Consider the following 13,833-nt stretch of genomic DNA (forward strand, 5'->3'; position numbering starts at 1 on the left):
GGTTTGGCAAGATTTCTGAGGGAAGGGCAAGAGAGCGGAGACAGACAGAGCGAGAAAAGTCTGTGGAATAGTTTTGACCAGTTTTTACTTCACTATATTGAACTTACTTTTGTATAGCTGTGATTCTTCTCCTGCTGGTGACGACTCAGTGGGTTTGGGGATTTGGTTTCAGCACTAGGTAAGGTTCTTTTTGTTGGAATATCATTCATTTTGTATCATTTGTTAAAAGTCAGGACTGAACAGTAAACAAAAGACTGTAGCCAGCAGTGTTTAAATGAAACACAGACAGTTACAGAAATGATGTTACTTTATTTACCCTAAAACAAGATGGTACATGTTGCTTTTCATGCCTACATATGCGGAAAACCTTTAATACACACACAATGGGAGATTCACTTCCTTTTCCTTTGACTAAGACACAAAGTACAGCAAGATGTTGAGCAATCAGTATAAAGAAAATGTGTTTTCCCCTAAAGCCTAAAACTGTAGATCCAGCACACAGGGAAAGGCACTGTGGAATGTAGCCCTCTTTAAGTTAAACATTTCCACACAAACAGTGATGTATATCAAGCAATACTTAAATACCGCGCGACTGATGTTTTCATGGAGGAAATGCCTGACTTAATGCTTTCCTGAGATGAAAACAGTTTTCTGAACATGACTCTTTACTATATATTCGATTTCCACACTTGGATTTGTGACTATATTCTTTCACATAAACAACTCAGGTAATTTTAATGCACATATTATGAACCAACATTTGGTATTTTTGAAGTATTTGCCTGTTGGAGGTTTAAAATATACAAATATTAATGTAGAACCTGGTCTCATCATAATCAGAGCAGGATAATATGTGGCATTAATTGGACCAGATTTGATGTTTTATAAAAGGTCAGTATCAGTGTTACTACCACAAGCCTAAAAACTGTAGGCTATTTTATTTAGCCTAAACTAAATGACAGTGAAGTAAATCCCGAGTTCAAAGTGTTAACACCGAAAAGTCCACAGTGTTGAGGCACTCCTGTTTAGTGAAATCTAAATATTTTACTTGTTTCTAAACACTGCGTGATCCCGAACTGCTCCAGAAACCAGTGGTGTAGTGGTGGTTGATGAGGTGGATGTACTACTAGGTAGATGAGTACATTTCTGAGAAGGGAGTGGATATACTATCCTGTATGTCCAATGTTTTTTTTAGCTAATAGGTGGGTATACTGTAAATGACCAGCAAAAGAGGTGGGTATACCTCATACATGTGTTTACCTTTCTCTACACCACTGCCAGAAACCTTAGGTGGTGTTAAGGTGAGATAATTTATTCATCCCACAGTGAGGAAATTTGCAACGCTAGCAGCAAAGGGATAATGCAAACAGGAAGCATCTGTATAAAAAAACAAAATACAAAGCAATATGAATATGTAAAGTAAGTAAGCTGTACAAAAGCAAAGAGCTGTACAATAAGCAAACAGTATAAAAAAACAAAGCAATTTAATAAGGAATTATAAATCTTAAGTGGGACTTCAAGCATGATCGTTGTGGAAAAAACAAAAAGCAAAATATTCTAAAAATATTTTTAAAAAATCTGTTCTGTCTACTCATCAAAGAAGCATGCATTTTTGAAATTAAATTAAATTTGATTACAGTTTTACTGGTTAATGTTGTCTGTCCTTAAAGGGACAGTTCACTCCAAAATCATATTTTACCTTTTACCTGCACAACTGTTTATTAGTCTAGATTGTTTTGGTGTGGGTTGCTGAGTGTTGGAGATATCAGCTGTAGAGATGTCTGCCTTCTGTTCAGTATAATGGAGCTAGATGGCACTCAGCTTGTGGTGCTCAAAATGCCAAAAAATATTTGAAAAACTCAACAATATGACCCAGTTACTGAAGATAATCCACAGACGTTGTTGTGAGCAGGTTCATGTAGGAACTATTTTCTTTCTACCAAACTACACCATCTTGTTACAGTGCAATATGTAAACAATAATGGTGTCCTCCTTGGCTGAGCTTGAGCGTTAGCTAGCCCAGTGATGCTAGGTAAGCTAGCAGTAGATGCATGCCTCTCTCTGGGGTGGCGGGTATAAGAGAAGAAAATAGTTCCTACATAAAACTGCTCACAACAAGTTCTGTGGATTATCTTGAGATTTCTGGATAGAGACATTGCTGTTGAGTTTTTCAAATGTATTTTTTTGTCACTTTGAGCACCACAGGCTGAGTGCCATTTAGCTCCATCATACTGGAGAGAATACAGACGTCTCTCTGGCCGATATCTCCAACACTCTGCAACTCACACAAAAAATTCTAGACAGACAAATAGCACTACAGGAGAGAGGAAAATATGTGGATTTGGTTTTGGGATGAGCTGTTCCTTTAAATAAAACTAGATGACAATTTCAGTGCTTAATGTTTCTGCCTTTAAGCACAGGTTTGTTATTTGATCACAGCAAATAGGAACATGCTGAACTAGACACTCATTTTAATAACCTCATGACTATTGCGTTTAACACCGACTGAAATGAAAATTAGTATATTCCAAATTTAAAAAAGAAGATATCAGTATGGTATTTCTATTTGTAAAATGCAGGCCCTGTGTACCTATGGAAACCATGAGAGTTAGATTTTGTTCGCCAGGACAAAGACAGATTTGTTTAACACGCACACTGCCCAGTATCTAGGTAACCTAAACTCAGAAACACATGTGCCAGGAGCTTTATGATTGAAGTTGTATTTATACTGGACTAATGACACAAGGCTGTTTCATTCATGGAGCTCATTTCCTTGGCACACACGTTATTGTTCCCACAGTGTTCATTCAGCAGCAGCAGACAGAGACAAGAACAGCAGCGATGCTTGCTGTTAAAACACACGTGGCAGCTGTGTGGACAGAATTAACAGTGTACAGGATGGAGTATAAAGATAAATAAAGGTTGTTTAGTTTTAGAAAAAACACACAGCACACAAACATGTAGCCAGATGTGGCTTCAAATTAGGGTGGAATTAAAATTGTGTTGACTTTTAGTGACAAATGCTGCACTTTACTTTAATACAGCATGTGCAAGCCCTGTGGCCATTTTGACTCGTAATAGTAGTATCCCTTTGTCACAGGAAAAGCTGTAACTGTGGTCTTAATTCTTTATATACAGTCTATGGATTAAAGAAAGGCAAGTACTCCATGCAAAGTAGCACCTTTAGTTTCCTGTAAGGAAATCCTTTCTTGCTGAGATATAGATGAGCAGATTGATAACACTCTCATTTATGTATGTAGCTGGACATGGCTGCTGGTTAGCCTGTATTAGCATGAAGTCTTCATTAAAGGTGGACACAGCTAGCTTCAAACTGAAGTGCAGAATGTAAATTAGCTGTTTGCAGTTTATGTGTCTGATTACTTCTTGGTTGGGAGTAGTTGCAAGGTAATCAGCGGACACTCCAGGAAGTTAGTGGTCCGGGCCAGAAATTTTCTGGGAAATAGAGTGGTGCAGGAAATGAGTCCTAAAAACCAGGAAATGAATTTGAAGTTTAGAACTTAAAATTCACAGTCAGTGTTTTTTTTAATGGGATTTAGATGCCTGAAATAAGGTCTGTGGTTAACACAAGCTGAAGGAACTTTCATGTTTTGTTCAACAACATAAAATACTTCAGTAAATACCCCACTCCTCAATTTTGAAGCTTTAAGTTGTCTTAAAAAAAGGCAGTCGCTATCGAGTGGCTAAATGAGACTACAGAACGTCATCATGCAGAACATAGCTTTACAGCCTTGTTGTGGTGGCAACATTAGGTCATGCAACTGTGCGTAGTTTGTTTATAGCCTAACGTTAGCTTTTTACCTCTGGTGATTGTGAAGATTATCTTGCTGAACAAAGCATGTTCTGCATCCCATTGGCTTTGAGCGAACCAAGGCGATGCTAACTTCAGCATCTGCCCATACCTGGAGCACTCTATTATGGTTGTGGCGAGAGAGTAACCCCAGATTAGTGAAATTCTCGCAAGCCGCCTCAAGATCTTGATCAAGTTCTTGTCTCACTGTTTTATGATGTGGTTATTGACATAGTAGCAGTCCGTTAAGGTTTAGGTACAAAAAGCACTTGGTTAGGGTTAGGGAAAGATCATCATTTGGGCGATCACTTGAAACATGGAACATGACATCTCATGGGAGTTTTCACAAATCTGGGATTACCATCTGACCACAACAGGATAATACCTTGTTTTCATATTTCAAGATCGAAATTACAGCTTTTGAGGTGCTGGTAGGCAGCTTTGGATGGAGCCAGGCTGTTTTCCTCGTTTTCCAGTCTTTGTGCTAAGATAAGCTAACCAGTTGCTGGCTGTAACTAAGAGTAAGCACATTTCCCAGAATGTTGAACTAAAGGTTACCTGTCCTCCTGTGCATGGGCAGATGATGAGACAATGAGCCCCTGGGCATAGATACGCAATGGCCCCCACCACCTCTCCTACATAGGAGCCACATAGACATTGCTGTAGTCATTATTTTGTGTCTCCTTGTAGTTTTTGTTTTGAGTTTGTATGTAGTGGTTGTTTTATGTCTCTTTGTAGTTGTTTTGTGTGTCTTTGTGGAGTTGTTTGTGTCTTTTGTAGTTGATTGGCCTCTCTGATGTAATTTTGTGTGTTAGTGAGGTAATTTTGTGTCTTTTTTTGGTTGTTTTCTGTCTCTGTAAACATTTTGTGTCTCTTTGTGGTTGTTTTGCCTGTTTTGGTAGTTACTTTTTTTAATCTTTTTGCAATTACTTTGCATATTTTGTAGTGTGGTCATTTTGATTCTCTTCCTGGTTGGTAGGTTTTTACAGTATTTGACAGACTTCAAAGATTCTGGTTGTACACGCTGTATATCTGAAGACAGAAGCACTATCTTGTCCACATTTTTATATATAAAAAATCTTTAAAATCATCTTTAAAATTATCTTTAAAAAAGATAACAATACACGTTGATTTATCCAGCAAAGACTGCAGCCAACTTACAAAGACATTTATTTTCCATCCTCTCTGGCCTGTGTTCATCTTGTTATATACTGAAGCACGGACTCTCTGTAGTGAGAGGCCTTATGATAATAACCCTGAATAACAATTTATGAAGGATTAAAAAAGTTGGGAGGCTTTCAACTGAATTTGCTGGTTGCAACAGTAAAATGAAAAAAAAAAAAAAAACCACAGACACTAGATAGACTTCTTTTCGAAATGTCACCTTCCTCTCGTGGCTGATCTGATCAGATCGGATTGTATGAATGATTTCATGCGAGCCCAGGCAAGCTCTGTGCCTGACACACCTTGTTGTCTTAATGTAGCCTTCTCTGTTGGATTGGGCAAGATGTGGCTAATCCTTAACAAAGCAAGCCTAGCTTTGACCTCATTATTGTAGAAACAAAGCCAGTTAGCGACATTCTCTAAAATAATAAGTAATTCAGCTATGATCTCTTCTTCTTGTGGAAACATAACCCACGTTTCTGTCTTCCTCTCTTTTACAGGGTGCACTCGTGTCTATTGCCCAGGCCAGTGCAGCAGCAGTGATGAACTGGTCGGGACTGGAGAGTCTGTTGAGTGGAGTCAATAAATACTCCACTGCGTTCGGGAGGATTTGGCTGTCCATGGTCTTTGTGTTCCGTGTCCTGGTGTTTGTGGTGGCAGCGCAGAGGGTTTGGGGTGATGAAAGCAAAGACTTTGTTTGTAATACTCGACAGGTAAGATCAACACAGGGACACTGTTTTTTTCTGTACTACATGTTACACAGTTTACTAGAGAAATCAGTTTTCCAGGAGGTGGCAGCACACGAATATCATGCCAGGTTTAATGATGAAATCCAGTCCTCTAAATAAGCTCTGTGCTACACTTCAAAGCACAAATATAGCAATAAATGACTATTTGCTATGTAAAGATATAGTGGGGTAATGGTGTTTTTAGCAGGGAATGAAGTCAAACTCACCCTGTCTGTGTTGTAATCCAAGCTTTTATCCAAGTTCTTAGTTGTGGCAGACGGTCCAGCTGCATCTACGTGTTTATATATGTCCCACTGGCTAGCTAATCGCCGCTGCTTTGCACTGCACTTATATGGCAGTTACAATGTTAGCTCTGTCAGCACTGTTACCATTGTTAGCACTGTGCGCTGTTAGCACTCTTTCCATGGATTGGATCTGACACCTTCAAATCACCTGTGGGCTTTTGCTGCCTGCTTTTCATTTACCTCGAAAATTCAAGGTCGAAGCAGGGAATGACATCACACCCAAGTTGACCGTATCATGTAGCAGATATGTTGAAACTCTATGTTTCTTTACAATGCTGTTGTTAAAGGCAAATTTATACTTGAGAGCCTACAGTGTAGCCTATGCATGTGGCCAAAACACCAGTCAGGTTAGTGGGTAGTGGGGTTTCTGTGAAGTGCTGTAAAGTTGATTCAAAAATTGGCACTATCCTGGCAGGAAATGCAGCAGTGTCTCCATAAAAATAACTATAACAGGATCAAACACAAGAATGTCTCGGTAAAAAACAATTACTTTTTGTGCCACTATCCCTAGTCCAGTGGATAAACAGCAGTGGGTCACTATGAAACACCCACATTAAGTGGCTAAAAAGCTACTGGAAACACAGCAATGCCATTCTAAAACACAACTGGTTTTGTTATTTGTTGGTCGCTACACTTTAGAAATGTTGATATGATGCATATGAAGCCTACGATGCAAACACTTTTTTCCTGAAGATAACCAGGAGGTGATCATCATTATTAAACAGCCTTTTTATTACTATAGCTCTCTTTTACACAGTGGCTTGTAAAGCTAATAGAAATGAACTGCAGCATGCTGACTACATAATTGTCTGTAAGTCAAAGAAAAGTACTGCTGTAGGCTGTACTGCTTTTCTGTCAAGATTTACGTCTGTTTCACAGATCCAATTAAAGGGCTGCAGATTTAGATACATGGTAGTTTCCTACCTGTATAGAAGCATTATAACCTCCATCACATCCCCCAGGTGATCTTTAATTCTGGCAGCAGTGGTGTTGTGTTTTGTATTTATCATTTCATGACAGCTGCATTAGCTATGGTAAGAAATGAAAGAATTGCCTCTTTAAACCTCTGAGGTGCCTTGTTTTTACCTCTGGCACAAACACAACCTGTTCTATCTCTCATTTTACCCATCTGAGACACTAAAGAAAAGGCTATTGCAGTTACATTTTTTTTTAAGTTCTTTTACTTTGTTTCCAGCCTGGCTGCACCAACATCTGCTATGACCACATCTTCCCCATCTCCCACATCCGTCTGTGGGCGCTGCAGCTGATTTTTGTCACCTGCCCGTCTCTGATGGTGATGGCTCATGTCAAGTACCGTGAAGGAAAGGACAGGAAATATGTGGAGCTGCACCACGGCTCTCACCTGTACGCCAACCCTGGAAAGAAGAGAGGGGGCCTGTGGTGGACCTACCTGCTGAGTTTGGTCTTCAAAGCTGGATTCGACACATCATTTCTTTACATCCTGTATCGGATATACCACGGATATGACCTGCCGAGGTAACGCTCATACCATTACTTTCATCATCGCAGAAAAACATGAAAATTGAAGAGAATGGCCAAACTGAATATGCACTGAAATTACATTTTTTTCCTGCCTTCCTGCCTACTCTTTTCTTTTAGGTTATCCAAGTGTTCACTGGAACCCTGCCCCAACACCGTGGACTGCTTCATCAGTCGTCCAACAGAGAAAAAGATCTTCATGTTGTTCATGGTCATATCCAGCGCGCTGTGCATCTTCATGTGTATCTGCGAGATGTTTTATCTCATCGGTAAGCGCATTGCCAAGTTGTTGAGGGTCCGCCAAGACAACGAGAGGCTCCTATTTGCCGAGCAGCATGAGCTCACCAACATGGCCCCGCCCAGATCCCAGTATCGTAAGACTGATCCAACACTGTCAGACAGCCAGCTGAGTTTGAACAAGAGGGAGAAGATCAGAGAAGGTGGCATAACTACGACCTTGTAGGACTCAGGGGTCACCAAACTGGGCATTTGTTTCTTACGGGTGGCCACACAACAGGACCAAAAGTTACCTGATAAAGTTATGAGACCAAAAGACTGATAAAAGGGTTCATCCTGTGTATCGTGATCCTGTGACCCAGCTCACCATGAAACATTTATGACTCTCCGTTGGAAGGCTCTCTAACTCCGGCTGGTTGTATGTTACAGAACACTGTTAAAGAAAAGGACTTCTAGTGTTACTATGGATATGACATTTCTATCTTTGTGCCAACTTATGGCTGACTATACAAGGACAAATATCCAGGAGCTGGCTTTCATATGTCATGATACTGTGATGGTGTGTTTCAGGGCATTGTTGGTTATGAATCAACATCAATATGTTGTATGTCTTGTTACACATCACACCTTGGTGTAAGTAAATTTCAGCACTTGTCTTGGTATGTTCAACACTGTTAATAGCTTTATCAATTGCGTGAATAAGAGGACGCTTCTGGTTCTCTGTGCGTTCATATTTTTTTCTACTAAAGGCACCAAAATGTCACTGGGAATTTGATGAGCTGACGCCTGACATAAGTGTTGTTATCCAACAAGATTTAAGGTCTCATGTCCATCAAAGCGTTTTTTTGTCCCAGCCGAAGATGCCAGGCACTCCTCAAGAAAGTGCTTGTGCAGCGTATGTTCAGCTGAGACGCTTGGTTATGTCTAGTTGCTATAATACGGAATATCCACAGAAGTAAAAACTTCAGTGCGAGGTGGAACACCTATTCTGGGTAAAGAGGAGGCTAAAGCACATGGGGAGAGGACAGACCCACCAGTTTATGTTTGTTCATGAGAGGAACATATATATATATATATATATATATATATATATAGTGTATTAACATATTTTTCCTCCATTGTTGTTGTTGATCAGCGCTTGTTCATGTAAGATGTCATGGTTGATCTTGGTGGTATTCGTCCCTCCTCTCCACTGTGATCGGACGGCTGAGTGAAAAGTGACAGTAATGGGTGCAGCATTTGACCCAAAGTTAAACATTGTTCGACTCACCAAAAGTGCCGACTAGATTCTCTTTGCCTTGTCACGCTGCTGGCGTCTCTGACATAGCCTAATTACATGGCGCTGCCATTACGAATAATTGGACAAATACGCTGGCCGCAGGAAAATCGTTTTGGGGGACACAGCCCCTAACTTTTTGTCCCTAAAGTCCTGAAAGATAGAATTTTTTTATGTTGTGCAAATAGTTTAAAAAAAAAAAGATCACTTTTGGCACTTTCAAGGCTCGGTATGAAATGGTCTAAGTCTTTTTATGGATATTTGCTAGGAGGATATTTCTAACCGGCTGGACACGAGCTGAGCTGGCAGAGTGATGTTACAGGACAAGGTAATTTGTACTTTCATCATTGGTTAAATCCTCAGAGACAGGATCAGCAGACCACTTCTGCTCTGATCGAGTCAACTGGAATGTCATAATGTGGTCCAATAGTTTCTTTTTAAGACTTGCTTTTACTGACCCATACAATGCTATAGCTTATTTAATTGTCTGTAAAATAAAATGCTGAGCTATGTGTCTAGACAATGTTTCTTTGCAGAAAGGTCTATTGTATTATGTTTCCCCACAGATATGCAGGGTATGTGTACAGTACGATGCAGCTCCTAATATCAAGGAGAAGATCACTAGAGAAACGGAAGACTTCAAAAAAAATCTAATTTAGCAGGAGTTGTCAATAAACAAATTTAGGTTATATTTAATATTGTATGCAGGTTTTGACTCTATCATTTTAATACCCAAGGACCTCGCCTTACATTGAAATACCTGACAGTGTAGGTATTGCAATGTAAGGTGATTGAATTCAAGTGTAAGAGCAGCACTGTCCAGTGGAGTACTGTCCCTCTTCTTAATGCTGCCACCCCAGCACACCACAGCACAGAAGAGAACGCTGGCAACACTTGACTTTCCTGCAGATGTTGAAAGACCCCAGCCTCCTCAGGAGTGTCAGTGTTTGCTGACCAGTCCAGTTTGTTATCCAGCTGCAGCCCCAGGTATATGTTGGTCTTGACCACATCCACATCGACCATTGACCCCCTCGATGGAGACCAGTTGCAGATGCGGTCTGGTCCTCCGAAAGTCCACCTCCATCTATGAGGTGTTCAGCTGTAGATGGTTTGACCGCCACCATTTTCACAAAGTCCTTCACCAGACTCCTGTACACGCCCTCTTGTCCACTTTTAATACACCCTACAATTGCAGTGCCATCTGAGGACTTATGCATGTGGCATGACTCAGAGTTGTACTTGAAATCAGAAATGTACATGGAGAACAAGACAAGGGAGAGCACAGTCGTCTGCGGTGTGCCAGTGTTGCTGATTGCAGTCTCAGAGCAGCAGTCGCTCACCCTGACATACTGTGGTCTTCCTGTGAGGTAGTCTGTGATCTAGGTCAACAGGTGTGAGTCCACCCCCATTGCTGGCAGCTTGTCTCTCAGTAGGAAGGGTTACTAATAACATGAGCAATGACAGTGATTCAGCATGCATGACATCAAGACATGACACTGAAGCAGCTAAACAAAGTCAGCCATCATGAGGTTTGTAACCTACTTTTCCATTAAATTGGTTATTGTGCAAATGGATATTTTGATTTACTTTTTTATGTCCTGTTACCACTGGATGGCAGCATTTACCAGGTTAAGTAAACCTAATTATATCTACAGTAGGCTATGTATTTATCTAGACATTTTGGGGATTCTGTCCAAGTATAAATTGAACATTTTGCAAGGCACTTAGTATAAAAGAGGCAGCACAGTGAACACTTACTGATCAATCACCAAGGTAAGACTATAGGTTACACAACACTACCCGTGCAGCCAGTGCTGCCTCAACACACGTGGACGGCGCAGGTAGACCAACCATACAGACACGAAGCACACGAACCGTTGCTGCCTTCAAGGGCTTCCTAAAAATCCCTAAATAGCGCTTTTCTGCCGTTTCCCAGTGTTTTCAACACAAACAGAAACTGGTTTCTTTACAAAACAAAACTCCTTTCTTAATTGTACTGTAACACTACTTTTGTTAGATAGACTTACCATAATCTGTTTCATTAGCACTATTTTATTTGATACCACGAAAATGTTCGACGAGGATGGGATTCGAACCCACGCGTGCAGAGCACAATGGATTAGCAGTCCATCGCCTTAACCACTCGGCCACCTCGTCTGCGCATGCTCTGTCTAACCTATCTCAATATGAAGAGCAGCCACCTAGGTTGTGCAGTTGATTCTATGGCTGTGTGAAATCACTCACCTCTCATTATATAGTTCAAAATATAGGGAGAATGGAGTAGTGAATGAGTGAATAATGGTAGGACGTAGTTATTGAGAATTATTTCGGACACAGCTTATATCTATGGTTGTTATGTGGTGTACTATGTTTATAATGTATTTGCCAGAGCCCGTGGAACGTGACGTAGGGACTTCTTTTTGACTAGCAAGCGAGAAGCTCAGCTGTTCTACAGTGTTTTTGGGGGAAATTGAATAATGTAAAAAATTTCTGAGTTGTGCAGACTTAAAACGTTGTTGTCATCTAAATCTTCCTTGCTGACATTTTGTTTTAATATTCCACTTGCTAACAAATGTCAGAATATCTTAGCTGCTTAGACTGGATCATATATATATATATAAAAATAAACTGTATGTGCCTCCTCCAAGTCCCCCAGCATCATGACAGCACAAAACTAAAGTGGTGGAACACTGACAGTTCTCTTTTTTAAAGCTTTCTCTTATAAGTGCTGATAGTAAATGGGCATAATTTTGGGAGACTATTATATTCTTTTTTCATTTCGGTCAAATTCCCTTCTCAGTGTTGATGTTGAATGTCAGATGTATGGTAGTTAAACCACTAGATGGCACAACAGTTTACTATGAGACAGACTGCACTCCACCTGGTTCACCCAGGGTGTTGCATGTAGCAGGATTAGAGAGCCTGAAAGCTGTGAACATGATGAAGCAGCTCTAAACTGATGCCGACTGACTCCTAACCAATGCAGACAAAACTTGAATATCAAGTGCAGGAATATGTTTTGTGCTCTTCTGTATGAATAAGCCGAGGAGGCTCACTGTCCTTTATTTCAAGGTGAACCCAACACCTCGGCCGGCAGGAAGGGAAGACGTCATGAGGATGTGTCATATCAGTTGGCACTACTTGCTGGTTTATAGAGGTAAACATAGCTGAGTGTGAAAACTGAACACAGACCAGGAGGGATTTATGTGACACAGTGAATGATGTGAGGTTCTGTCATTCTTATGGTCATTATGAATTAAAACAAGAATATGAGCAGTGAAGCAAGACATTTTGTTCATTGCTGTATTAAAGTAACTTGTTATTCAACATGTCAGATTTCATTCAAGTGGAAGAATCAGTGCACTTTGTATGAAAACAAATAGAAATAATGAATATAATTGAAGTGGAAAAATCTTAAGTTACTGCTGAAATGGTCATGGAGGTTGGCACACACCTTTTTGCCCCATTTGAGCTCAGTCCAGTCCCAGATAGAGCATCAAGCTATGATGTACTGACAGCTTCCCTGTAGGCCCAGCGCTTCAAGCTTCATGTGATCAAAGAAATGACCCAGAATATGTTGACACACTGTGTTCTCTTCTCACTTCTGAGATTTGATTGCTTATTTTCTGCATGATCCCTTCCATAAATCTACCAATAAAGTGGGATATTCATAATGTGACAGTGATATACCAAATACATAAATTCCAAAAATGAGTGAGGGCGACCTGAGCAGGGACTGAGGTCACACTATCCAAGCTTCTCTGGGGTTTGTTGTTGTCTGTCTGCATGCATGTTAGTGCTGGCTAGCTCATCACTGTCTCTTTGCACTGCACTCATACAGTGGTTACTGCTGATATCAGGACAGTGACACTGTGGAAGTGGAGTGCCCACTCTGCAGTTCCCCCCTTGTTAACACCTTTAGCTCCATCATCACTAGCCATGTTTCCATCAGCCTGTTTAGATGCGCATCTAGAAGTATCGCATCGGAAAATTATGATGGAAACGCCAAAATTCCAATTAAAATCCCCTGATTTGCACAAACTAAAATACGTTCGCTTTAGCTGGGTTTTGGTTGATTAGAAAAAATGTTGATTCGCGAAACGGGGGATGGAAATGGTGGTAATGCATTTACAAGCTGGTTGCCAACCGCCAGAAAACGTAGAAGAAGAATGCAAGACTTGTTTTGTTTCCGGTTCTACGGAAAACTCACCCGTGTTTGTAGTTTTCACCAAAGTCTGTACATTTAATGGAAACACACAGGATTCGTATTTCTTTTAATGCGCATTTCCCCATGATTCGAATCACTCTTGGATGGAAACATAGCTACTGTTGTCGTTGTTTAGCGCTGTTTATGGAGTTATCACCGTTAGCTGCTGGTTGCCACCGCAGCCACCTCTATGTTGAGAACCATGTTCATACAACTCAACTCCACACAGAAGGTGGAATATTCAATAAAGAATATTAGATAGTTATGGCATGGCATCAAACATTGATGCAACTTGACTTTACTTCCTCAATGTGAGTTGGTGAAACTCAATCAGCAGCCTCCAGTACTGAAAAATGAAGCCAACGTGGTAATGCCAGAGACTGCAGTTACTTGAGGCTGGCTCCAAAAGTGAGTCAGTGCCCATAGAGCCCAGTGATAAAATCCCCAGCTTTACAGCAAAGATAAACATGCTTAAAGCCTAGTACAAAAAATAGTTTTGGTTTGTAGAGTTAATTTCAACATGCATGACAACTGTGCGCAGGGTGAATTTTTTATAATTCAGCCATTTAAATTAAGGCTTAAAATGGGAATCTACTTGCTTCTGGAGC

At 40.5% G+C, this 13,833-nt stretch overlaps 1 protein-coding gene and 1 non-coding gene across 2 annotated transcripts; one reads left to right on the forward strand and one right to left on the reverse strand.

Annotated features, from left to right (window-relative positions):
- Window positions 1-9,541, forward strand: gjb9a (gap junction protein beta 9a). Its single transcript, XM_049596326.1, has 4 exons — window positions 1-178; window positions 5,473-5,685; window positions 7,201-7,502; window positions 7,626-9,541. The coding sequence occupies exons 2-4, from the start codon at window positions 5,515-5,517 to the stop codon at window positions 7,966-7,968; spliced, it is 816 nt and encodes a 271-aa protein (XP_049452283.1). The 5' UTR covers window positions 1-178; window positions 5,473-5,514; the 3' UTR covers window positions 7,969-9,541.
- A 1,552-nt stretch (window positions 9,542-11,093) lies between these two features.
- On the reverse strand, window positions 11,094-11,175 carry trnas-gcu (transfer RNA serine (anticodon GCU)). The gene has a single exon. It is a non-coding gene; the product is annotated as a tRNA-Ser (tRNA).
- Window positions 11,176-13,833: the final 2,658 nt, after the last annotated feature.

Source organism: Epinephelus fuscoguttatus, linkage group LG14 (genome assembly GCF_011397635.1).
Source record: "Epinephelus fuscoguttatus linkage group LG14, E.fuscoguttatus.final_Chr_v1".
Taxonomy (NCBI): domain Eukaryota; kingdom Metazoa; phylum Chordata; class Actinopteri; order Perciformes; family Serranidae; genus Epinephelus; species Epinephelus fuscoguttatus.

Excerpts from the sequence above, each read along its gene's own strand:
- gjb9a (XM_049596326.1), top strand. The coding sequence starts at position 5,515 with ATGAACTGGTCGGGACTGGAGAGTCTGTTGAGTGGAGTCAATAAATAC. Across the intron at positions 5,686-7,200 it reads TTGTTTGTAATACTCGACAG|CCTGGCTGCACCAACATCTG; the intron begins GTAAGATCAACA and ends CTTTGTTTCCAG. Across the intron at positions 7,503-7,625 it reads CACGGATATGACCTGCCGAG|GTTATCCAAGTGTTCACTGG; the intron begins GTAACGCTCATA and ends CTTTTCTTTTAG.